Genomic DNA, 25,774 nt, shown 5'->3' on the forward strand with positions numbered 1-25,774 from the left:
CAAGGTTTTCCAAAAAAAAAAAAAAAAAATTGGGCACTTCCGCATCGATTTTAAATCCAAAAAGGGATCCCGGGGCGTGATAAAAACACTTAAATTGTAAATGGACTCAAGATACCCATATGATGAATCTGATCTTTAAATTTGTTTGCCGGCAATGCTTTAGTCATAGGATCAGCAATCATCATCTCGGTCCCAATGTATTGGATTTCCACATTTTGTCGTATTCTTTCACAGTAAGATATTTTATATCGATATGTTGGCTGCGATCTGTAATTCGACTATTCTTGACAAAGAACACTGCAGCAAAGTTGTCGTAATAAATCTTAATTGGCCTTGAAATAGAGTCGACAACTCTTAAACCTAAAATAATTTCTCAGCCATAAAGCCTGTGACGAAGTCTCATAACAAGCGATGAACTCTACCCCCATAGTGGATATAGCAACTGTATCTTACCTAGTGCTCCTCCAAGATATAGCACTTGAGCAAATAAGAAAAATATACCTGATGTAGACTTTCTAGAATCCACGCATCCAGTAAAATCAGAGTCCGAATATTCAACCACCTCAAGATGGTCAGAATGTCTGTAGGTGAGCATATAATCCTTTGTTCCATGTAAATATCTCATAACTTTCTTTGCAGCTTTCCAATGATCAAGGCCAGGGTTACTTTGGTATCTACCCAACATCCCCACTACATAAGCTATATCAGGTCTGGTATAGGCCATACATCAAGCTCTCTACTGCAGAGGTATAGGATATGCTCTTCATATGCTCTCGTTCTAAATTATTCTGAGGACACTGTTTCTGATTGAATCTGTCACCTTTCATAATAGGCGTAGCTGTAGGTGCACACTGCACAGTTTGTCATATTAAATTTTTCTAGAACTCTTTCGATGTAGGCTTTCTGAGATAGACCCAAAATTCTTCGAGATCTATTTCTATTAATCTTTATGCCAATGACATAAGAAGCTTACCCATATCCTTCATTTCAAAGTTCTTAGAAAGAAATTCTTTGGTCTCTTTAAACAAATATAAATACCACTTGCCAGCAGAATGTCATCCACATATAGGATTAAGAAACTATATTTACTCCCACTAATCTTAAGGTATATGCACCAGTCCAAAATATTTTCTACAAAACCGAATGTAGTAATTACATTATGGAAGTTGATATACCACTGACGAGAAGCATGTTTAAGTCCGTATATAGATTTCTTTAGTCTGCAAATAAGATGATTATTTTCATCTGTGCTAAAATCTTCGGGCTGTTGCATGTAGATTATTTCCTCTATATCCCTATTTAGAAATGCCATTTTCACATCCATCTGATCAAGGTTTAAAGTGCCTTGGCACGGGGGCGTGCCGTTATGTTCCTGGCACGGTACGGCACAGGCACGCTTGCGTGCCGACACATGGCACGCTTGCGTGCCGATAGCTACGCATGACCTCCTACTAGCACGCTTTGGCACGGACTTATTTTAGTTTTTTTGGTTCTAATAAACTCTTATAATATTAGTTTGAAAGATTTAAACAAAATAATTATGAATATTTACTATGTATTCCTTACTATACTCATCAATTAACATGCATGAAATTTTTTTGTAAATAAAGTACAGCTATACCTGATGTAGAATAGAAATTAAAATATAATAATAAAATTCACAAGTATAATAATTATTTAAATTTACATTTTTACATAGAGATGACTGCTTACCACCGCTGAAGTAAGGTGGTTGTGTTGTCCTCTCACCTCCACCACCACCGGAATATAAATGACTTCTCGTTTTGAAATGTGTACGGTGAGTTCTACGACTAGTACCCAGAGCTGGTGTAGTTTGTAGGCCTCACCATATACTGGCAGCTTTTCTATCCTACAGGAGTGTTGTTCTAATACCCCTCTACTCTCTTCTAAACCTCCGTTATAGTTGATCTGGAGGTGCTTCCCTACTATGAAACGTTTGTGTCAAACTATCATGAAGTTATAGTAGCGTAGGGAGTATAGCTGTACCAGATATACCTCTCTATAAACTAATACTAAGTAGTTAAATACCGTGAGTCTCACTTAGGGTTAGGTAGGGACCTGTATCACTTTCGATTATGCCGCTTAGATGTAGGTGAGTACGTATAGGTGTAATACCAAGAAGAAAAGGTATGTTAGGTATAGGAATACTACGAAGTCAAACATACGGTGTCTGCTGACAACAGGTAATATAGGTGCTAGGTCAACGTATACGTACAATAGAGGCTGTTATGTTACTGCATATAGTCCTTATATACTGAAAGAGTGTTATGGTCGTTATGAATATAGTTGTAACAGTCTATTTAGAACATAGACGTTGACTGTCATACGGTATACTAGTTCGCGCTGTTAAATACACCTTAATNCCAAACCCAGAGGACAAAAAAAAAAAACAAAAATAAAAGCTAAAAAGGAAAAAAAAAAAAAAATTGGCAGCACGTACGGTACGTGCCGCGAGACAGGGGGGTCCGAGACCCCCGTGCCATACGGCACGCCCCCATGCCGTATAGAAAAGTCAACTAATTATAGATTACAAGACAAATTATAAAAAACAAGTATGCGCGTTACTGACCGTGATGGATCATATAGAAAGAAATATCAGTATTGCACAAAAATGGATTGCATAATATTTAAGAGAAGAAAGAGCACCTCAGTTCCAGGATGGCTTTTACGCTTCTTGCCTTTGGCTGCTGCATTTATAAGTTGAACAAATTACAAAAGCATTATTTAAGACCATAACAATTAAGCAATAAGAACAACCAATTTGTTCTATTTTTGTCAGTACCCACAAAAAGAGATTGAAAGAGAGCAACAACAGAAACTTGATTATATTGCCTGCAAATCTATACAAACTCTCGATGGTTGCATGTGTTATTGAAGAGATTACACTATCTTCCTAGTATATCACGTACATCTAAAACCTCTAATACTCATAATGCTCAGAGAGATTATGAACCTTGGATATGTAAGTGACGTGAAAGCAAGGCCAAACAAAAATTAGTAACGCATAGTAGATATTCCTATGGTTCTGGATCCTTAGTAGCACCTACTTCGTAAACTTGCCCAAACACTAGATAACATACTAGAATAATTGTTAGACGTTGGTAAAATGAAATTTAATGCCACATTAAAGATTCTTAAATCAACATATAATTTAGTGATTCACTTATTATATTCTTTCAATCTAGCAATAGAGTTCTTGGCAGCTACATGCAAGGAAAAGAGAATGATCATTTGAAAATCTCAGGGAAAAGAGCCATCACTTTGATGAAATCAAATTCAACAAATATTTTGGACCATTTACAGCAGCAAATTAGCATCACATTCACTCCACTACACAACAGGGATAGCAAATAAGAAGGCTACTGCAACTTATAAAGAGGTCATGGAAGCCTTCATTTTAGACAGAGCGTCGAGTGGAAAAATCCAACAGCAATGGCAGCAATAACAGGAGAGAGAAATGGCAAATCCATGCTCACTTAGAGGAGGGAAAGAAGATCTGATCCAGACTCAATTGGAAGGAAAATAACACCAAAAACAGGGCAGCAGAAGGGAGAAGAAGTAATTATCTGGGGGGACAAGAAGCAATTATCTGGGGATTAAATCATCAAAAACTCTCCCCTGTTTGAATGCTACTGGCCCCTTTTGTAGACTTCTAATTCAGCTCTCAATATCTGTATTGTCTCTTTGAAATCTGAACAAATTTTAAGTCTAAATTTGTCATTCAAACTGCAGGTTGTTGCTAGTATATTTTCCCTTTGAAAATTGAATCTGAACCATCACTTTGTTGCTATCCCTCCCATTTGAATTTTGAAACTCAAGTTGGCAAAAACTCTAATTAAGTTTTGATCCAGATTTTGGTTCAGCCATTCAGATATAGGAAAGATTTAGCTTAGGGGCGGTTGGGGTAGGATATAAGTGGCTATTAAACATAGAGCTAAAATTCACTAAGGCACTTGCCACTGATAAGAACTAGTTGATGCGCACATTAACTAGTAAACTTTAACAAAAACTACGTCCTCTGCTAATCTAAAGGCCGTTATATTGTGGTTAAAGAGCTACCCATGGTTTGGCATGCCATTGGACGGTGGGCTGGTCACCAATCAACAAGGTGTATGCTGTCACAAGTAACATACTGCAGCCTGCATGCTCCCAGCACTGTTGTGGTTCTTTTGATCAAGGATTAAAGTGCCGTGATACGGGGGCATGCCGATCGTCTCCTAGCACGGTACAGCACTAGCACGCATCCGTGCCAACACGTGGCACGCTTGTGTACCGATAGATACGCATGACCTCTTAGTGGCACGCTTGTGTACCGATAAATACGCATGACCTCTTAGTTGCATGTTTACCTCATAGAGAATAAAAATTAAAATACAATAATAAAATTCACAAGTAAATTAATTATTTAAATTTACATATTCACAAAGAGATGATTGCTTAGTACCACATAGATCATCGTGGTAGATTATATAGCATATTGTCGACTAGAGATACAAGATTTATTTGACAATTTTAATATAGATATTGCTAGTATTGTCAAATTAAAATGGCTATATAATCTACTACAATCAACTATATATTCCAATATATCTAATAATACTAAATCAAAATTATTTTATATTTATCCAATTTACAAATTCTAGATTGGAATAGAACAGCTTAAATAATTCTACATTACATTAATTTGCTAAAGAGATTAGATTAGACTAAATCAAATTAGGAAACTTAAATATAAAATAGATTAGATTAGATTCGGTATTAGATTAAATAAGGTAATTTTAGATTAGAATTTTTAAACTATTAATTTAGGTAATTTGGAATTACGTAAATCGAATTTAATTAGTTATATTCTATTATATTTAATACTCAAATAGATAATTCTATATTAGATTTGATTAGGTTTGGTAATTATAAATTAGGACAGATAAATTTAAATATATGTTATATTAGATTCTATATTAGATTAGATTTGACTAGATTTTATATATTAGAGTGGGTAATTCTAGATCAGATTAGATTAGATTCTAGAATAGAGAAGATTAGAATCATTAGATCACGGTTTAAAGTGTCATGGCACGGGGGTGTGCCGCTGTCTGCCTGGCACGGTACGACACAGGCACGCTTCCGCGCCGATACATGGTACGTTTGCGTGCCGATGGATACACGTGACCTCCTACTGGCACGCTTTGGCACAGACTTATTTTAGTATTTTTTTATTTCAATAAACTCTTATAATATTATTTTGAAAGATTTAATTAAATAATTATAAATATTTGCTATGTATATCTTATTGTACTCATCAATTAATATACTTATAAGTTTTTTTATATGTAAAGTACAATCAAGGATTTAAGTGCCGTGGCACGAGGTCGTGCCGAAAACTTACCGGCATGGTACGGCACGGTGCGTGCCGAGCCGTGCCGATGCGTGTCGGTTAAAAAAATTCTTGTGTGCCGATACATAATAGCATGAAATATTTATTTTCTTTAGCAACAAAATATTCTAACTATTTATTACGTCTTTTTATCACATCTTTGAACTTTATTGAGAAAATTACTTACTAATTTAAAGAATAGAAGATTTTGAGCTATACCATCGACACGGGGTCTGTATCGTGCCGGTATCTTGTTGGCATGGTACGGCACGGTGGATACGACCATGTCGACGGGCACTTAAAACCTTGCATTAGATAACTAAATTAAAGAAAAGGGAGAGACGTGGAAAACAAAATGAAAAAAAAAACAACAAATTAGCAATAAAATAGTTTGATTTAGTTATCATCAACTCTGAAACCCAAAATAACAAATCACAACCAAAATAAAAACCAAAAACAAATCCTAACTAACAAATCAAATCAAAACAAAAAAAAAATGCGGCACAATACTGTGCCGCGAAACCCCGGTAGGTATCGCGCTGTCTCGCGTGATAATCCCATTGGGTATTGCAGCACCGGAGGTCGTGCTAGACGCTCTTGAAACCTTGCTTTTGATGTTATGATATCAAACTGGCTAAATTGCACCAAAAGTCCTCAAACTATAAGACAGGTGACACTTTCTTCCTTAAACTCTAAATTGTTGCAATAAAATCCCGCAGTTCAATAAAGTTCACTTCAAGGATTAAAGTGTCGTGGCACAAAGGCATACCGGTTGTCGCTTGGCACGATATGGCACAAACATGCCTCCATACTGACACGTGGCACGCATGTGTACTGATAGATATGCGTAACCTCCTAGTGGCCCGATTTGGCAAGATATTTTTAGTTGTTTTTTATTCCCAATAAGCCTTATAATACTATTTTGAAAGATTTTTAAAAAATAATTATAAATATTGGCTATGTATGAACTAGACTGGAATGCTATCAATAGCACCAAGGTCTTGGTGCAATTAAGTTTTTGGCCCTCGGATGAACAAATATATGATTGGGATGATGTGGGCCCCTTAGGGTTGAGTAAGTTGTTGGTTGAATAGTATAATCTAACGGATGAAAATAGTCAAAGGGTTAAATCTGACGGTGGAAAACTCGATAGCACCAAGTTCTTGGTGCTATCGATAGTATCCCAGCCGGACTTGGCTATGTATAACTTACTACACTCACCAATTAATATAGTAGTATATTTTTTTATATATGTAAAATAAGATATAACTATAGCTCATAGAGAATAAAATAAAAAATTGATTAGCTTTGAAAATTTTTTGAATTTACCTTTCGTCAAAACATTAAAAATTATTATAATACAAAATTGGAGAAAATTATTTTTTCTTAAAGTTTCTATGGAAGTTGCAAGATTCAATAATGTTGATTCGATGAGAGACCACATGATGACTAGATTAATTAGAATAGCACTACAATTGCTCCAATTATTTCTTTTAATTTTGAATCTATTAAAAATATCTATTAAAATTTTGAAGAAAAATTTATTTTTTATTACAATTTTTAAGAAAATTTGTGAGATCTATCCATAAAAATTTAAATAATAAATCATATAACAAATAATTAAGTAAATTCAAATATCAATTGTTTTAATTTTTTTTTTATTAAAATTTTTCATCTTCTAAATCGAAAAATAGAATTATCAAAGTTTTTAAAAAAAATTGTCGTAAATCTCATACCCAATAATAGATTTATCCAAAATAATTAAAAATCATACTACACAATAAAGTAATCAAGTATATCTATTTTTAAAATTTCGTAAACTATTAAATAAAAATTTGCATAATTTTAAATTTCTCCAAAACAGGAACTTTACAAGTTAAGAAATGGTCAAAATGTATGAACAAATTTTAAAATTGTAAATTATTTTAATTTATCAAACAAGTGTATCTTCGACTTGCTATTTCTTTGTCTGTTCTCTTAAGATCGAAGTGATCAAAGTAGAAATAAAGCAAAAATATAAGGAGTTGAAAAAAGAAATTAGAGAAAAAATTATAATAAGAAACGGAGTTAAAATAGAAAAGAAAAAAAAAAGAGAAAGAGATAGCGAGAAGAAAAGGAAAGATAAAAGGAACGAGTTAAGGGAAAGGAAAGGTAGAAGAGAATGAGAGAGAGGGATGTGTACGGGAAAAAAAAATATCCAAAAATAGGAGCAAAGCAAAAAAAACGGGTTATAACTTAAAATGTCGCGTGCCCTTATAGGCACGCAGTAGCACTATGTTGCGATACTATTTCGGTATCGTGCTGTCTCGCACGATACTCTTTGCCTCTTTAGGTATCGCATAACGAGGGGTCTAAGAGAAACCCCCCGGCCCCCCCCCACAATATCGTGCCCCTTAATTGACAGCACGATACGTATCGCTCTGTACCAATCGGCACAGTGGATACTTTAAACCACGATTGACTTGATAGTAATAAGTTGCTATGTCGCAAAAACATAGTGTCCTAGTTATTGCCACATTGGCAATCACAATTAACATAATGGCATGGTGATGATCTGGTAATAACATGACATCATGTCGATGATGTGGCAATGACATGGATGTTATGGCATTACCACACCATCACCATGTCAAAATGAAGAGTAGAGAGAAAGGAGAAATTATTGCTTGCACCGAGTGCACCAGATTCTCCCTAAGCACCAAAAACAAAATTCAAACAAAAATAACCCATTATATGCAATAGACAACATGATAAAATCCAAGATATGAAAAATAATTAGTTCTAGAAAGTTACTTTAATCAAAAAAGTTTTACTTGCTACGCGTGAATGATTTAGTGCATCAAATACAAACAAAAAACTCTGTTCTCGCCCACCTAGTGACGTGACGATGATGCAGCTGTGACTAAGATGCTCGGTCACTGTCGCATCATCATGGTGGTTGTGCGTGATGACATGGCAATTACTAGGATGTCACATCACTATCACATCAGTTATATAAAAACATCCGGTCAACTTAAGTGGATTGCGAGAATTGCAACAACCTAGAAAGTTTTGAGCCAAAAATTGCAACAGAAAAATTTTGAGGACTGAAGTGTCACCTCACTTATAGTTGAGGATTATTGGTGCAATTTAGTCTATCAAATTTTATAGAAGCCTTCTTCTTGTAAAAATCTTAGAAAATTAGCTTTAGGCTGTATTTTGAACTTATTTAGCATGCACAAATAAAGGAATAAGATGAAACAAGCTTGTAGGAAGTGGCAAATAGGAGTATCTCAATTTCTCTCATAGCATGACGATACCCCATTGGAGTTATACGTAGACACGCAAGCTAGTCATCAAGGCCAAAATAGCAATACATAGTGGCAACCAACCTGGAGTATAATATCCTCTTACTATTACACAATCATATTTCATTTAATGTTCAGTGTGTTGAGACCATACCAAATGACTCTTCCCATATCTTATCTTGTAATAATCTTATCATTTAATCGTCATCAAGGCCAAAACAGCAATACATAGTGGCAACCGACCTGGAGTATAATATCCTCTTACTATTACACAATCATATTTAATTTAATGTTCAGTGTGTTGAGACCATACCAAATGACTCTTCCCATATCTTATCATGTAATAATCGTATTCCCAATACTTAATGACTGCAATCATATGTTGCATAGACACAGATAGGGAATACAGATACAACACTACACAAATATGGCAGTACAGCATTACGGCGCATTCTGAAAATCTTAGGATATGATGGGATACGTAATAAAAGATTATTTTTTAGTACATAAAGTTTACAATCTTTAAATGATTAATGTAAAGTAATAAACCGACAAACTTGTGTAAAGACATAAACACAGTCAACTTTTGTTCATCAAAAAATAAAATTAATCAAACCAATTGTGATCTTTAGTTTTTATCAACCATGAATTCATGGTGCAGGTGCAGGAGTCATGCCACAACAAAATAACTATACCCCATCTCAGAAGTATCCCCTGGTAAATTCGTCTAATATCCATCAAGTATCAGATAATTTTGTCAATTTCCAAAATGACAGATACTTTGGTGAAGTATACAAGCACTTATTGGACGTGTATCACGCAAATATCAGTTGATATGTATCCGATACGATACGGGAAGTAAAATGAAGAATATGTGTATTATAGCTACAATAACTGGTCGTCTTTCACTCTAGAGGGACAGCATCTCCTCCCCCTGACAATCTATTACAAACAATCCTAATTTTCTAAGCTACTATTTCCACCCTTTTTCTGAACTATAAACAATTAATTCTAAAGTTGCTCTCGTCTCAACGTAAGTATGGACATTAACAATTTTACAAGAGAAGTTTTCACTAAAAAAAAGGGCCATGTGATAATCCTACTACTGCATGCATTTAGCCAACTTTCAATGCCATCCGCATATCAGTAGATCATTTTAATTAGCTCACTCGTATTGTTTGTTTCACTTGTATCATCTAGTGAGGTGATAGGGAAAATGTTTGTTACTGATCAGATGTAAAATGATATGGAAATTACTAGAATAGACAGGTGTATACTTACTGCATGAAGAATATATACATAAATATGCTTGACAATAAGATGAACCAAAAGATTGGTGTCGTAGATTTAAGTAGTATATACAATCAAGAAAAAGATAGACATACCAAGGTTCTTCATATCCTCTTTATCGACTTTTGCATCTGTCAACATTAATAAAGTATAAGTTACAGACTTGCGTTAAACAGAGAAGATGACATTCTAAAAATTGCGGAACAATAATGAATCAGAAAGGCACATATCAAGCAGTTAAATACATGCGTCCACAAAAGATTAAGTACATAAAGCCAATTAAACAACCTCCACTAGAGAAAAATGATGTCTGTCAGACAGAATGCTAAATACTGTCAAAGTAGCACAAAAGGAAACATTTGTTCTAAATGCAAGTAACAACCTGGAGATTGTCGCATCAATATCAAAACCATTTCCCAACAATAAGGTTTGACGAAATCATTATGTGAACGACACTTAAGCCAGATAAAAGAGAAGATTGGATAGTATTGTACTGGTGGTTTTTTCAAACAAATGTGGACTCTTCTCCGTTATGTGGGATCTCCATCAACTCCAAATTAAAAATGCAATACAAGAATAGGTAAAAGCAAGGTTTAAAGTGCTGTGGCACGAGAGCGTGCCGCTGTCTGCCTGGCACGGTACGACACCGGCATGCTTCCGTGCCAACTAATGGTACGTTTACGTGTCGATGGATACGCATGACCTCATACTGGCACGCTTTGGCACGGACTTGTTTCAATTTTTCTGATTTGACTAAACTCTTATAATGTTATTTTGAAAGATTTAAATCAAATAATTATGAATATTTGCTATATATAACTTACTATACTCATCAATTAATATACTTGTAAACTTTTTTGTATGTAAAATACAACTAAATCCTGATACTAAATAAAATTTTTACAGGCTAGAATTTTTAAAATGTAAAGATATCTTTCTTTATTTTGACCATATTATAGTCTTTTTTTATAAAATACAAAAAAATAATTTTAAATTATTTTTAAAAAATTATTTAAAAATTTATTTTAAAAAGTATTTAAAAATTTATTTTTTAAATTAATTTTTTCAAAAAATTATTAGAGCTATCCAAAAACTTAAGCAATAAATTATATGGAAAATAAATTAAATAAATTTGCAGTTTCAATTGATTTAATTTAGTTTTAAATTTTATCAGTATTTTCAAACTTCTAATGCAAAAAAAAAATTTTGTTTGATGTGTCGCAAAATTTGTTTATTGAGTTCGAATTTGTTCCCTCTAATTCAGCAAAAGTTTCGCGGTGCGACAAATTTTGATAAAATAATTTGTGAAGATAAAAATAATTTGATAAAATAATTTTGTTGACTTACTTAACAAGTAGATTTTTTATTTGCAATGTTTTTAGGGGTGTGGGGTATCTAGGATGCTTCTTAGTACCCCAAAGAACAAAATAAAAAGAAAAAAAAAAGCAAAAAAAAATTGTGCCGGCACGGCACAACGCAGTGGCACACACCTGCATATCGCGCTGTCTCGCACGATATGCAGTTCCGTGCTGCGGCTCGGAGGGGGGGTCCGAGACCCTCCTGTACCAGGGACACGGTACGGCACGGGGCAGCACTTTAAACCTTAGGCAAAGGAAGGTAATAAGGATAAACAGCAATATAGCCCTACATTTCAAGGAAGGAAGAGAAGTGAAAGAAAAGGTATAGAAAGCCATAGAGAAAGGAAAAAGATAGACATAGTATGGAAGGAAACAGCAAGTAACAACAGAATATAAGCTAGACAAGGAATATGAATAAAGATGGAACAAGTAGGGTTTTTAAAAAGAAAAACCTATAGATTCAGAGATATTAGAAAGAGATGATAAAAGATAGCTGTAATCTGACTTGCAGCCCTTTTATATTAGGGCTACAAGTTACTCTTCAATACCAGCTCTTTATTAAGACCTCTAGACTAACTTTAACTCCTAGCCATCAATATAGTTTAAAAAGTCACATGCTAGTCACATGACCTGTAGCTAAATATTATAAAACAACTTGGAAATTAAAAAAACATAATAGTAAAGCTCCAGGACAATCTCCCCAGCTTGGAAAACCCGACTACAGCTAGAAAACTTTCACATCTTCAGCATATGTCTCTGGATCAATCTTTATTAACTCTATCTTCAGCATCCAACTAATGTTACTAGCCAAAAATCTTCTGTGCTGGTAGTCCTTCGTGATTTGACTTCTTTAACAACTAACATAACATAATCTTCAATAACCTTGGATTAAGCCTTCGAATACTGTTAAACCTGATCTGAAACTTTAGCCACTTCAACAAAACACTCAAACGGGTACAAATCGGAAACATTAAAAACTGGGTTGATCTAAATCTGATGCTAGCTCACTTAAATTAGTTTCTTCAACACTTTGTAGGGCTCAAACTTCCGTAAGTTTAGCTTGCAATAAGTGCTTTTGGAGAACCTCTCCTGCCTCAAGTGCACAAGGACCAAACATCCCTCTTCAAATTCCTTGACACAACAATGCTCCATTCACATAAATTTCATTGCTCCTTTTCGAGGCAGCTTCTATCTCATTATTAACTCGTTGAATTTGATCTGCTAATGCCACTCCATCATCCCTAACTCTAGCTCCTAATGGCACAGGAACTAAGTCAAACACATATTGTGGTTTGAGTCCATAAGCAGCTTCAAATGGTATCTTCTTGATTGGCTGATTCAGAGAGTTGTTATAGGCAAATTCAGCTTAAAGAATAATCAAGTCCAACTCGTCGCATGATTCCTAACTAGACATCTAAACATATTCTCCAACCTTCGATCAACAGCTTTGGTTTGCCCATCCATTTGTGGATGACAAGTACTAGAATATTTTAATTGTCCCTATTTTCCCCACAAGATCCTACAAAAGTGTCCCAAATTTGACATCTCTATCCGAACCAATGGAAGATTTTAAACTCTCCGACCGAATTGTCGTCATTGTCCCGAAATGCCGGCCTCTATCAAATGCACTCGTTCAATATTCCCTTTTCCCCTTGGAGCTCATGCACCCAAAGCTAGGCTGTCTGATCCATTTCTTTCAACTGATCCTTATGCTCATAGTATTCCCTTGGAGTTGCAGCACATCCTATGGTGTGCGGATAGGTTGGTGAAAAGATGTTCTGCTTGCCAATTTGGTGAAGGTAATTGGCAAAATATGGGGTTGTATACTGCTTTACCTATACCAGATGCAACTTTGATTCATTTCATGTTTTGCGCATGGATTTTGTCTTCGGACTAACAAAGACAGCCAAAGGATATGATTCTACCTTTGTTGTGGTAGATCAATTTTCAAAGATAGCGCATTTTGTTCCTTGTTCCAAAACTTCTGATGGTATACATATTGCGGAATTATTTCTAAAGAGGTTGTGAGCCTAGTGTTGTTCACTATAGGTTATATGGATGCCTTGCACGGAGGATGTTTTAAATGGTCTTCCTGCTTTTTATTTTGAGGGCTCTGCAGTTTGGCGTTCGAGGACTTGCTTGATATGCTACCATATAGTGGAACTACATCTACCTAATAGAGTTCTGCACAAGTTTGGGTTAATTGCAGCATATACTGGAGCTTGTAGAGGCTATATAGAGGATCACATCGCAGGGTAGATCAGGCGAGGACTAGACAGCTTTTCACGCTCTATATATTCAGTGGTGGGCAGATCATCTTAGAGCATATTGTAGAGCAGAGTCGTTTCATCGATCCAGATCCAGTACAAGCCACCTCTGTGTACATGCAGTGGTACTGGGGATATCAAGGAGGTGGATTTCTCATCCTGTACAACAGCCTCCACTCTTTTTTCTGCCGCATGGACATGTCGAGCAAAGATTGGTGAGATAATTTTATTTTATCATTTATTTTAGTATAAGGATATTCTTTATATATAATCATGTTTTTTTATGCATGCGGATGCTATGTTGCATACTATTAGCAGTATTGGACATTTAATGGATGATCCTCTGGAGCCATCTAGAATGATAGATGCTCTAGCACATATGAGGTGGGACCTCGAGAGTGTGTTGGAGAGCCTTTCGACATTACCAGTGACAAAGCATCCAGATTTTCCTTCTCCGACTTTTCATAATCACAGTGACATTCCCTCCACCTCCATGCCTGCATATGATTTTCCATCGATATCCGACCCGATTCATCCACCTGACGTCCTCTCAACATCGAAAGTGCAGTTTGATATCCCGTCGACATCTATCCCTCCTTTTTATAATCCATCTACGTTAAAGGTACCCTATTTTGATATTCTATTCATGCCTATCCCTCCTTCCAACGTTCCATCCACACCGGAGGTTTGTCGCAATGATGCTGTATATCGACGTAGGCGACGATGATAGGATCATATTGAGACGCAGGATGGGATACTGCTATCGGTCATTGAGCAAGGGATGAAGCCGATTGTCAAGGGCACCGCCATCGACATATTGATTAGATGCAAGGCATTGAGCCCGTGCATCCTAAATAGAGCATGATATGCGTATTCGAGGACAGGGTCGAGGACGCAAACGTGGACGTGGACATGGCAGGGGACGAGGGCAAAAGCATGGGAGGGGCATGGAGAGGACTTGATTTTTTTATCATTTTTTGGATTCTCATGTATATCTGAGCCTTTCTACATGGATTTTTTATAGTATTATACAAATTTATTCATATTGAAGTGTGTTGATATTAGTATAGCTTATTTTATATGCATAAAGTGTGGTTGAAGTTGGTATAGATGAATTTATATACTTATTTCTGTAATTGAAATGCTTGAAAACATTGTTATTTTGTATAATGTAGGAAATTTACAACTTGTAGTTGTGGTTGGGACAGAACTTAAAGGCGGTGAATCATTCACCGCATATAGAAGCGGTGAATGGTTTACCACCTGTAAAGACTAAACGATTCACCGCATTTATATGCGGTGTTCGTTCACCACCTTCATCTTGTTTTATGCATCCTCATGATTAGGCTATGGGATATTACATGAAGGCGGTGAATTTCACCGCCTTCTTAGGTTTTTTAAAAATTTATGAAAGCGGTGATCCATTTGCCGCTTTCATGTAAAAGTGGTAAAAGGTTCACCGCTTTTATCTGCCTCCGCCAACTCAGTGCTTACGTCTCAACTCTAAGCCTATTTTACAAATTTACTTTCCTCAGTCTATTCTTAGAATAAATGTTTGGATGGGGTTAGTAGGCTAAAAACACCTCTCCAATCCATCTCGCACAGCATTATTTGCTTCTCCAGCATCATGAAAGGGATTTTCAAAGTCTCCATGCTCGGTTTCATCCTCCAGACAACTCTCAACATGTCTCCAAGGTCGCAGTCACCTTCCAATTCTCCATACAGGTCACCACAGGTTCCTGCCGCTGCAAAGCTCATACAGATCGTGACAAATCTTAAATCATACGTCGCATCTCAAGCAGATCTGTTTTTTGACCTTGATTTCCCTTTTGCGTCCTCTACCACGTCCGATTATAGCTTACTAACCAAAAAAAAAAAAGCCCTAACTTGATCTCATAGGTCTACATAGTCGTTGTATGGAAGGAAACAGCAAGTAACAACACAATATAACAGCAAGTAACAACAGAATATAGGGTAGAAAGAACTATGAATAAAGTTGGAACAATTAGTTTTTCTCTTTTTCAAGCAAAAAGAAAAGAAAAACCTCTAGATTCCTAGATATCTTAAAACAAGATACAAAAAGATGGTAGTAATCTGACTTGCAGCCCTTTTTAGGGTTTCAAGTTGCTCTGTACTGCCATATTTTGATTTAGACTACGATACAAAATTTAAATCCTAGTCATCAAAATATTGCTGGCTAGCCACACAATCTCTAGCTAAAAAAAAAAAAAATGAAACAAGTCTGAAAATAAAAAACATATAAAAGAGGCCAAACAGAAGTATTTACTAATTTATAGGCTGTACAGCAGCTGAGTCAATTACAATCAGAACAGGGCCAGCTGGGGTCATTTGGGGAAGGAAAATTAAGAGCCATCTATATCTTTTGCAAAATGTGGTTTTGCATCAAATTAAAGGTTAATTGCAAGACTACGAAGAGAAAAGGAGGGCTGGCTGAGATCTGTTCTAAGAAATTAAAGGCCAGCCATCACATCCCAAATCCGAGGTGTCATAGAAGCTGCACACCTGCTAGAACAGCAAATATGCAAGGACACAGAATAAGGATTTAAGTGTTGTGGCATAGGATCGCGCCGAAAACTTGCCAGTACAGTACGATACGGTGAGTGCCGAATCATACCGATGCATGCCGATCACAAAAAATACATGTGTACCGACAAATAATAATATGAAATATTTATTTTCTTTAGCAACAAAATATTTTAATTGCTTATTATGTATCTTGATCAAATCTTTTGAACTTTATTGAGAAAATTACTTACTAATTTAAAAAATAGAGAGTTTTAAACTGTGCCATCAACACGGAGGCTGTATCATGCCGATATCTTGTTGGCACGATGTGGTATGGTGGATCAGCCCGTACTGATAGGCACTTAAATCTTTGCTACAGAATCTAACAAAGAATCAGACAAAACTGCAGTCACAAAATTCACGAAATTATGCGATACAGAGAAAAGAACAAAACATAAAAAAAAAATTAGATTATAATCCAAGAAAAACGACAAACTACAACTAGCATTCACTCGGTCCAGCCCTCATCAGGCCAAAAGAGTCTCGAAACTTAGGTGTTAACAACTATACACCACATTAGTCGGACTACACATGCAAAACAGAAAATTTTCTAAATAATTAGATATAAATTTTTATACTGAAAATATGATAGTGATGACTGAGTTTTACAAACTATAACAAATCACGTTTCAGAATTTTTAGTCTTAAACATGTTGTAAACTAAGAGAAATAAGATTTTAACAAAAGCATTTTTATTTTAAAAATTAGAATTCAAAATTAAAGTCTCCAGTAACAAGCGACCCGTTGGCCGAGATCCTAAATACATATTAAAGACACCGAAGGCACGATCACAAAGCGAAAGTACTCGAAGATAAATCTAAATAGCACTCGGAGGCGCATCACGAAATTGCACCCAAAGGCACGTCACAAAATTACACTCAAAGACGCATCACAAAATTGCATCCGAATGCGTGTCACAAAATTGCACCCTAAGGCACGTCACAAAATTGCACCCTAAGGCACGTCACAAAATTGCAATCAAAGGTGCGTCACAAAATCAAAGGTGCGTCACAAAATCAAAGCTAGCTTCTATTACAAAGTTCATATCGACATGGCCAATATTATTATAGCAATATACCAAGAGACATCATGACTTCAAAATTATTTACCCAATCAACAATTAGAAGAAAATAAATTATTAAATACTAATTTTTTTTAAAATAAGCACAATTTCTAAGCACATATTTTTCTAAAAACTACATAGCAATCAAATCAAAACTTTTTATAAATCTTTTTCTTTCAATGATTTGTAGTTTATAAGCACGCTCAACCCTTATTTTGAAAAACTAGACGAAAAGAGATTTTCGCTACAGTAACATATTTCTATAACTTTTTTTACCAAAAATAAAATAACAGATGTTAGGTCGCTTACCTCTAAATAATTTGCGTATCATTCGATCAAACATCGAGTGTCAAATTAATCAACAGAACATTTTAGATGGCGATGAAGGAAACGACGACGAACATGGTGCCTTTGATGATCCAACGATGTTGATCATAACAAAAAGATACTGACGAAGATCAAGGAAGAAGTGAGGCAGTATCAAAAGACGAGATCGAGAATCGTACGAGGAAAAGAGAGATCGCACATGTGTGCGAAAGGAGCGCGTGCAGATTAAGTTACCGAGAGAAGGAAAGAGAACGGCCGATTAGGGAGAAAAAGAGAGATTAGGAGCCTTTTTATTAATTAGGGTTGCATAATTGCACATAAACCCTAGACCTTTTAAATTGAGCAAATCTATCCTCCTCTATCAAATAAAAAAAAATAAAAAAAGGGATATTAATGGGGTCCATTTGCTGTTTAAATCAAAATATGGATCCAAGAAAATGAAACTTTCTTAAAAGGGATTTAAAAGACAAAAAGAAAAAGAAACCTGATTAATTAAGGTTATAGAATAAAGAAATAAATAAAAATGCCACAAGAAATCAACCTTTTTGACTTTTTTCAGAATAAAATAGTGGGAATTAAATTGCATCGATCCCAAATCAGTATATAATATAAAACAGTGAAAACATAAGATGATATTACTTTAAAACTTTAAAATCAGTCCCGATTATATCCAAACAATTTACTAAATAAACATTCAAATATCAATTAGAAATTGATAGGATTCCAAATTCTCTATTGTTTCTCAGAGATCAATGTCTCCTCATTTAGCAAAATCAACATACAACAAAGGCAAACCAAGATGATCTACTCATGAAACCATTAAGAAAATAAACAATCACCAATAAAACTCAAGTTAACTCCAGATAGATGTGAACCTCTATACCGTAAGAAACAAAAGAAAATGCATATACAATAGACTACATAAAATTCCACTCAAACATACATTACATCATGACAGACTAGAGCATGACTCAAGAAGAGAAGGCTCCTAACTAGACATTTTGCAACATAATTCAACCAACTAGAACAACTTAAAAGAAAAGTTTGACCTGCAAAACGGCCTATCTTAACTTTTACCCACCTAGAAGTGTAATATACTTATTACAACAGCAATGCAAACCAGCTCTTTGCTTAGGCTAATTGATAACCATAGGTAATTATTTGCTATGAAGAAGTACAAAATTGGAAGTTACTTTGTTTGCTAGAATATATGGACCTGGAACAGTATAGGTCGATATTTTTTTATGTATATTAAGCCTTTACAAGTACTTCAAAGAGAATAACAGTAACCAAAACCATAGTTAAATCCAATTCTAAATATGGCTAAAGCAAAAGGACTTTATGCTATGATATACAGGTACTTATGCAAAAGCTGGTATGTCGATATCAGATATGAACCGGATATCAATACTCGCCTAATAGTTGCCTGTTACGTATCAAATTCAAAGAGTATCTGAGTATCCAACACTGTAAATTTATGAAAATTCCTGCAAACTCAAGGTATACTTAAAAAGTATACATGGTATACAGCATGGCATTTGTTGGATCATATCCGTGTTGGAATCATTCTTAACTGGTCTGAAACCAAAAATTTATGATATAACTTACCAGACTACTGCACTTGGATGACACTTGTATCATGGATTCACTAATTGATAAAAATTAATATTAATGTCAATCTAATCAGCTTTTGATTCATGATTGATGAAAAGTCAAGATCAATGTCAGATTGATTAATTTTTTCACTTGATGAGCAAAGATCAACTTTTTTATTAGAATATATTAAAATATTTTTAAAATATTTTGTTTTATATACTAATTAATTTTTAAAATAATTTTTATTATAACAAAGCTTTTGTACCTAGACAGCCATAATGCCACGCTGTGTCATAATGAATGCCGACAAATTAATTGTACGAGAAGGATAAAATCAAAGAAGAGCTAATCTGACATCTCATGCCTTCTTGCTTCTATGACACCTTGAAAACATAATGGATCAAATGGGATTAAGAAGTCAGAAACCAATAGCTTTCTTAATGCAAAAATGAGCAATTACCTAGCTGGTGCCCAAACAGCAGCAGAATGTTTTAGGTGCCAGCTCTGGATAAAGCCATCTAATCAGCTTATGCCTATGCAGTGCAATCATGAAATAAAGCATCTAGACAAATCACCTACGCAGCTATGTGGTACTTTTGGCAACCGTAACAGCAGCAACACAAACAAATAGTCTGTCCATTGTTAGTTGAATGGATGATAAATCAACATATGTGAAACCAACTAATAATTATGTATTTACTATCATTCTATCAATTAGACATTCAAACGAAAACATAGAAAATGAGATATACAAGCTGAAGCTCTATAGACTTTCAGGACGTTAACTAGCTACTGACGTATGAGGGAACCAACAGGACAATTTAGATTGACAAAGCAGAACATGTTTTATATCTTTGATTATTTAAATTTTCCACAGCAGTTAATCTAATAAGTGAACGAAAAAACAAAGAATACTTCCAAGGATTAGAAACCATAAAAATGTACAAGCGTATTTAAAGTAAATCCCCTTGTTCTTTGTTAGGCATTGGGCAGAGTATGAATAGCACCTTGGTTCCACAATATTGCTTTGCTGGAATAATAAACTGCAATTGTATTGTCAACGAAAGCACACTAATTTTGCTTTGATAAAACTTTGTCTTTCATCAATCTCAGTGCAGGACAGAAATAGAGTAAAACAAACCATTAGAGCTTTTTGGCTTATACTGTGTTGACCGTCCTGACTTAGCAGTTTTGTCCGATAGCTGATTCTTCTCCAATGCCTGTTGCTTGCGGATATTTTCTTCAGTGAATTTCAACAAACGATCACTCCCAACCCATTCGTCCCAGCTGTAGGCATTGAAGTTTCAATATCACCAACAACTAAATTTTATAGAAATGCAAAGTACAGTGTCATAGCATTAAGAAAAGAAAAAGGGCTTTTTTTGCATTTAGCCCCCTGGCAAATTTTTATTTTAAAAATAGCTCTGTCAAAATTTAATTTGCAAAAATGGCCCTAGGGCGCCACATCAACGCCACGCGGGCGGGGCTGGGGGCGGTAGTTTGTTTGGTACGTAATTTTCGTATATTGAAAAGAGGAATAGGGAATTTGTATTCCTTTTCTTCTCTTTTTCAAAAATCCGAACCCGAACCCGAAAATCAAATTAAAATCCAAACCCGGATCCGAACCCGACGGATTTTAAAAATTCATACCCATATCCATATCCGACCAAAAACTCGAAATCCGAACCTGAACCCAGCGGGTTTTAAAAATCTATACCGTTGGATGAAGATCTAAGAAATAAAAATTATTAAATATTTTATATATTGTATAAATAAATAAAAATAAATTATGTATATATATATATATAATTTATTCGGGTTTGGATTTGGATAATATTTCGGATATCCATATCTATTGACATCTCTACTCCCTATTCCTCTTTTCAATAAAAATACGTACTAAACACGGTGAATGGCAACTTAACACACAGGCCCCGGCCCTGCCCGCGTGGCGCTGACGTGGCGCCTGCGTGGCAAGCTCAGGACCATTTTTGCAAATTAAATTTTGACAGGGCTAATTTTAAAATAAAAATTTGCCAGGGGGCTAAATGCAAAAAAAGCCCAAAGAAAAATTGATGGCTAACTCAAAATACAATATGATGGTTCCAGAGATACATATTTTCAGTTTAGCCAGAGGAAATCATAAAAATGAAGAAAAAAAAATTCAAGTAATAATATTCATTATTTTTAGAAACATATCCTACTTAAAAACCAGGAAACACATAGGTTCTAAATGTTCTGACAATTACTAAAGTATAATAAAAGTAAAAGAAAATAACATGAGCTCATCAAAAAGGCAAGAGCTGTTAGGGCCTAGACGCAAGGCGCAGGGACAAACCTGACAGAGGTGAGGCACAAACTTCCATAAAATTTTGAAATAAACAAGAGGCTCTTTAATTGCTTTCTAACAATTGTTGACAAGCACTAAATACTCTTTAAAATCATATTATCACAATAAATACTCTATAACTAACCAAATAATCACGTTTTTGGAAGAAAAGGATGAAGAGAAGAAACAAAACATCATATATGATAATGTAAAAAACAAAATAACACATGTAAAAGTAAAGAACAAATACCTTTTTGTCTCCAAATAAAGACCAACATAAAGATAACTAGTAAGCACAAACATATAGGAAACTTTAATGTTAAAGCATATAAATTATTGAGAAACTTTCCTGTGTGTCCCCCTAAAAGCACATATTTACATAGATGCCCCTATAAAAATTGAAATATCTTATAAATGCCCCTCTAAATATAGAAAACTTTCAAAAATACCCTTCAAAACAAATTTCTGTTAAAGGCCACACTAACGGCAACCGAATAACAATTTTACCCTTTTCATAGTTCCCCTTTTAAATGTTCCAACTATTGGTAATGAGTTATAACTTTTGTAAATATCCTATAAATTTAAAAATTTTATAAATTTAAATATCAGCCGTTAATATAATTATTTAGGCCTACTTATGAAATCTGTATATGTTATTTAGTTAGATTTTCACATTGATTCTCTGTAAGATTTATATATTCTAAAAGATAATATTTCTATCTTATTCAATATTAATAATGTTTGTAAATCTTTTTAAAATGAAGAATGAAAAGAATAAATTGAGGGAAAAAGTACAAAGTTTTATCATTAATTATCGAGTATAAAATTGCTTACTAGATTTGAAATTACAATAAAATGATTTAACATTGTTTACAAAATTTTAAAGAAAAACTCGGATCATCTGATAAAATTTTATAATAAAGGGCAACAAAGTGCTAAATTGAACACTAGTACCTTTATCTAAACTAATTATTAGTGAGGGGCAGTTTTGAAAGTCTATTTGTTATACGTTTCATAACATTAAAGTGCTCTTCCAAAAAAATTTAAAATTTTCAGGGTAAAATGGACATTTTCACTAATTCATGATAAGCTATCTAAAGTAGATGTCTGGTGGAGAGACGGAAGTTAACGAGGGCATATTTGTAAGATAGTAAATATTTGTAAGGGTATTTGTGATATAATCAAATTAAAAGGGATATTCTTGATATTTTGAATGTTTAGAGGGGTATGAATGAAATTAGCCCCTCAATAGTAATAGTTAGAATATTTAAAAGGGCAACTATGAAAAGGGTAAAATTGGTATTTGGTTGCCGTTAGTGTTGATTTTACCAAAAATTGTTTTGAAGGATAATTTTGAAAGTTTTCTATATTTATAGGGGCATTTAAGATATTTCATTTTTATAGAGGCATCCATGTAAATACGTGCTTTTAGAGGGGCACAAAGGAAATTTTCCCTTAAATTATAAGCACGGATCCTAAGAAAGTACCATGCATTAAAAGTTAAAGTTTCAAGCAAAAGATCATCAAAAGGGCACATTATGAAAGCTATGTGTTCAAGGCATCCAGCCAAAATACATCACAATAGAAATGTTAATTAGTCCTCAATCATCAATCATCATCTTCATCACTAGAGGAAGAATACTCCTTTCTAAGGTCAATTTTATCATCTCTAGTGTCTTCTTCTTCATCATCTTCCGTCTCAAGAGTCTCATGAAAATTAGGCTCTTCATCATTATAAAGTTACTAATATACTGAAATCGAGAAGATGAAACTTTTGCCTTTCCTTTACCACCGCACTTGGTGAAACTACGTGATCTAATATGGTGGGTAGGTTAATTCACTGTAGTATCCTTAATTTTGTTTTTATTTGAGTTGGTAGACTAGTAGTGGATAAGGATGCCACGTGTAACTCTAACCTCATGCATCCTTATCAATTGAGTTTTAACTGAGGTGTATAGTTTTTTTATTTTCATTTTTACTTCTTCTCTCTTTCTCCATTCGGCCGAAGTAAGGAGGAGNACTACTGTTCGTAGTAGTGTTTGATTTACAGGTACAGCTATCGCTTCGTATACAGGAAAAATTTCTTTGTATACGGCGGATCTGTCGGCGTGCCCGGGGAACCTGTAATCCGGGGCGTGACATTCACCCTACTGCTTTAGCCATAATACTCCATGTCAAAGTGTCTCCCTAATATGATCTTCTTCCTTTTCATCATTGTTGACTTCATCCATTCTTCCAATCAACCATTCATTACTATCACCAATTTAACTCATTGAGATTGGTCGATGGTGTCACGCAATGTATATCGCCGCCTCAATGCTCTATTATAACTTACATACACCAAATCATTTAAGTGCTTTTGTGTGACCCTATTTCTTGTCTTGGTATGAAGCTGAAAAATAAACAAACAATTTAAAATAACAAAAATAATACAAAGTCTCAAATATTAAATTTAGTGACAACTAAGAACTATAAAATATTGAATTAGTAAAGATTATTTAATCTAGATAACTTACATGTTCAAATACACTCCAATTTCGCTGACAACTAGAAGCACTACAAGTAAGGTAAGAATGCTAATTGCAAATTTCTATAGGTCTAGTGTTGATGATCCAAACAATTTCCACCACTGAGCTGTTTATTTAAATGTTATATTAATAATAATATATGTAATCGACTATATTTTTTTCTTATCTAATCTTATTACAAATAAATAATACCTATTAAAATGTCTACTATACCTATTAAAATGTCTACTACATAAATTTAAAATAGTGCTATACTGATAACTAGTATAGAACTAAAACACCTAATGACTTTGTTTTCCTTTGCCGAGTTGCCATATTAGTTCCAAAGAGACCATGTGTTTCACGATATACGCTTAGTTGATCACATATTCTATCTTGTTCTAGAGCACTTCGTGTGACACCCCAACTTCCCAAGGGTCACCCATCCTAGGACTACTCCCGTCCTAGCACATTTAACTCCCTTAACCTTTTGGCCTAGCTCTCCCTTAACCTTGTGACACAACAACATAAGAGCCTTACTCTCCCCGCTGTATAATCTTGACTCAGGCGAGACTCATCTCATACTTTCGACTGGTAATTGGCTTTGATACCAACTGTAACGCCCCAACTTCCCAGAGGTCACCCATCCTAGGACTACTCCCGTCCTAGCATGCTTAAATCTCTTAACCTCTTGGGCCTAGCCACCGACCAAAATGCTTAAGCCAAGTTAAGAGATTCAACCCTATTATATCTTATATATAGAACTACCTGAGGTCTCACACTTCGGAACCAATCTTTGCAAGCTTGATATAAACCAAACATAATCTCCTCATCTCTATGGCTTTTTGGATTTGAATAAAATAAGCTCCGGGTTCAAGAAATGACCATCTGCACGCAAAAAGCGATGAAGTCAGCATTCCAATCTATCATCAATAATCTTGAATAGTCCACTATATTTCTTCTCTCTCTTTAAAAGACCTTCCAATCGCTTCCTTTGCTATGTCCATGGCCTCAAAATATACCCATTGTTGATCTTTTAACACCGCAAACTAGATGAAGTACACAAACAAAAGACCAAATTTTTGCCCGTTTGTTCCTTTGCCCATTTACTCTTTAGTCCAATCATCTGATGTGAACATCTTTTTAGAAGTCGTTCTTTTGCAAGTGTAACCGTTAAAGGGTAAGAAAGGTCGTTACAGATCTCGTAACGACGGGCCTAAGCAACTCTCTTTGGGCTGTGAAATGCCTCACCACGTTGACCACACTTGTGCAGGTATAAATAGAACCACTCAATGTTGTTGTCCTTTCCAATGTTTTATGCACCTCAAGCATCTTCCCAATGTCCTCAAGCATCAAATCAATGCAATGGGTGTGACACCACCAAGATTTGGAGTAGTCCTATATATAAGGTATAATAAAGCTAAACCTCTTAACCTGGCTATAGCATTTTGGGTTGTGGCTAGGTGCAAGAAATTAAGAGGGTTGAGCGAGCCTAGGGCTAGAGTAATTCTAGAATTGGTGACCCCCAGGAAAGTGAGGCATCACAGTTTATATCAAAGCCAATCACCAATCGAAAGTGTGAGATGAGTCTCGGTTGAGTCAAGGTCATATAACAGGCAAGAGCCAGGGTCACTGCCTCTTGTGTGTTTGACCTTAGCCATTCCTACAATTTATAGCAGTGTTTAAAAAAGCCAAAGGCGCACCTAGGCGCAAAGGCCTGTTGGAGCCTAGGCGCAAGGCGCAAGCGTGCGCTTGAGAGAGGTCAGGCG

General features: G+C 35.0%; 1 protein-coding gene across 2 annotated transcripts in view; it reads right to left on the reverse strand.

The window, feature by feature from the left end:
* The window catches only part of LOC109720431 (protein MRG1), a 106,341-nt gene that overhangs the window by 73,935 nt on the left and 6,632 nt on the right, over positions 1 to 25,774 (reverse strand). The window contains exons 4-6 of one of the 2 annotated variants that reach the window (XM_020247540.1): positions 20,311 to 20,456; positions 10,068 to 10,103; positions 2,668 to 2,705 (exon numbers count right to left, since the gene is read on the reverse strand). In XM_020247540.1, coding sequence (XP_020103129.1) covers positions 2,668 to 2,705; positions 10,068 to 10,103; positions 20,311 to 20,456 — 220 coding nt within the window. Of the gene's footprint in view, positions 1 to 2,667; positions 2,709 to 10,067; positions 10,104 to 20,310; positions 20,457 to 25,774 lie in introns of both variants that reach the window. The other variant, XM_020247539.1, reaches the window with a different exon arrangement.

Source organism: Ananas comosus, linkage group 14, assembly GCF_001540865.1.
Source record: "Ananas comosus cultivar F153 linkage group 14, ASM154086v1, whole genome shotgun sequence".
Lineage (NCBI taxonomy): Eukaryota > Viridiplantae > Streptophyta > Magnoliopsida > Poales > Bromeliaceae > Ananas > Ananas comosus.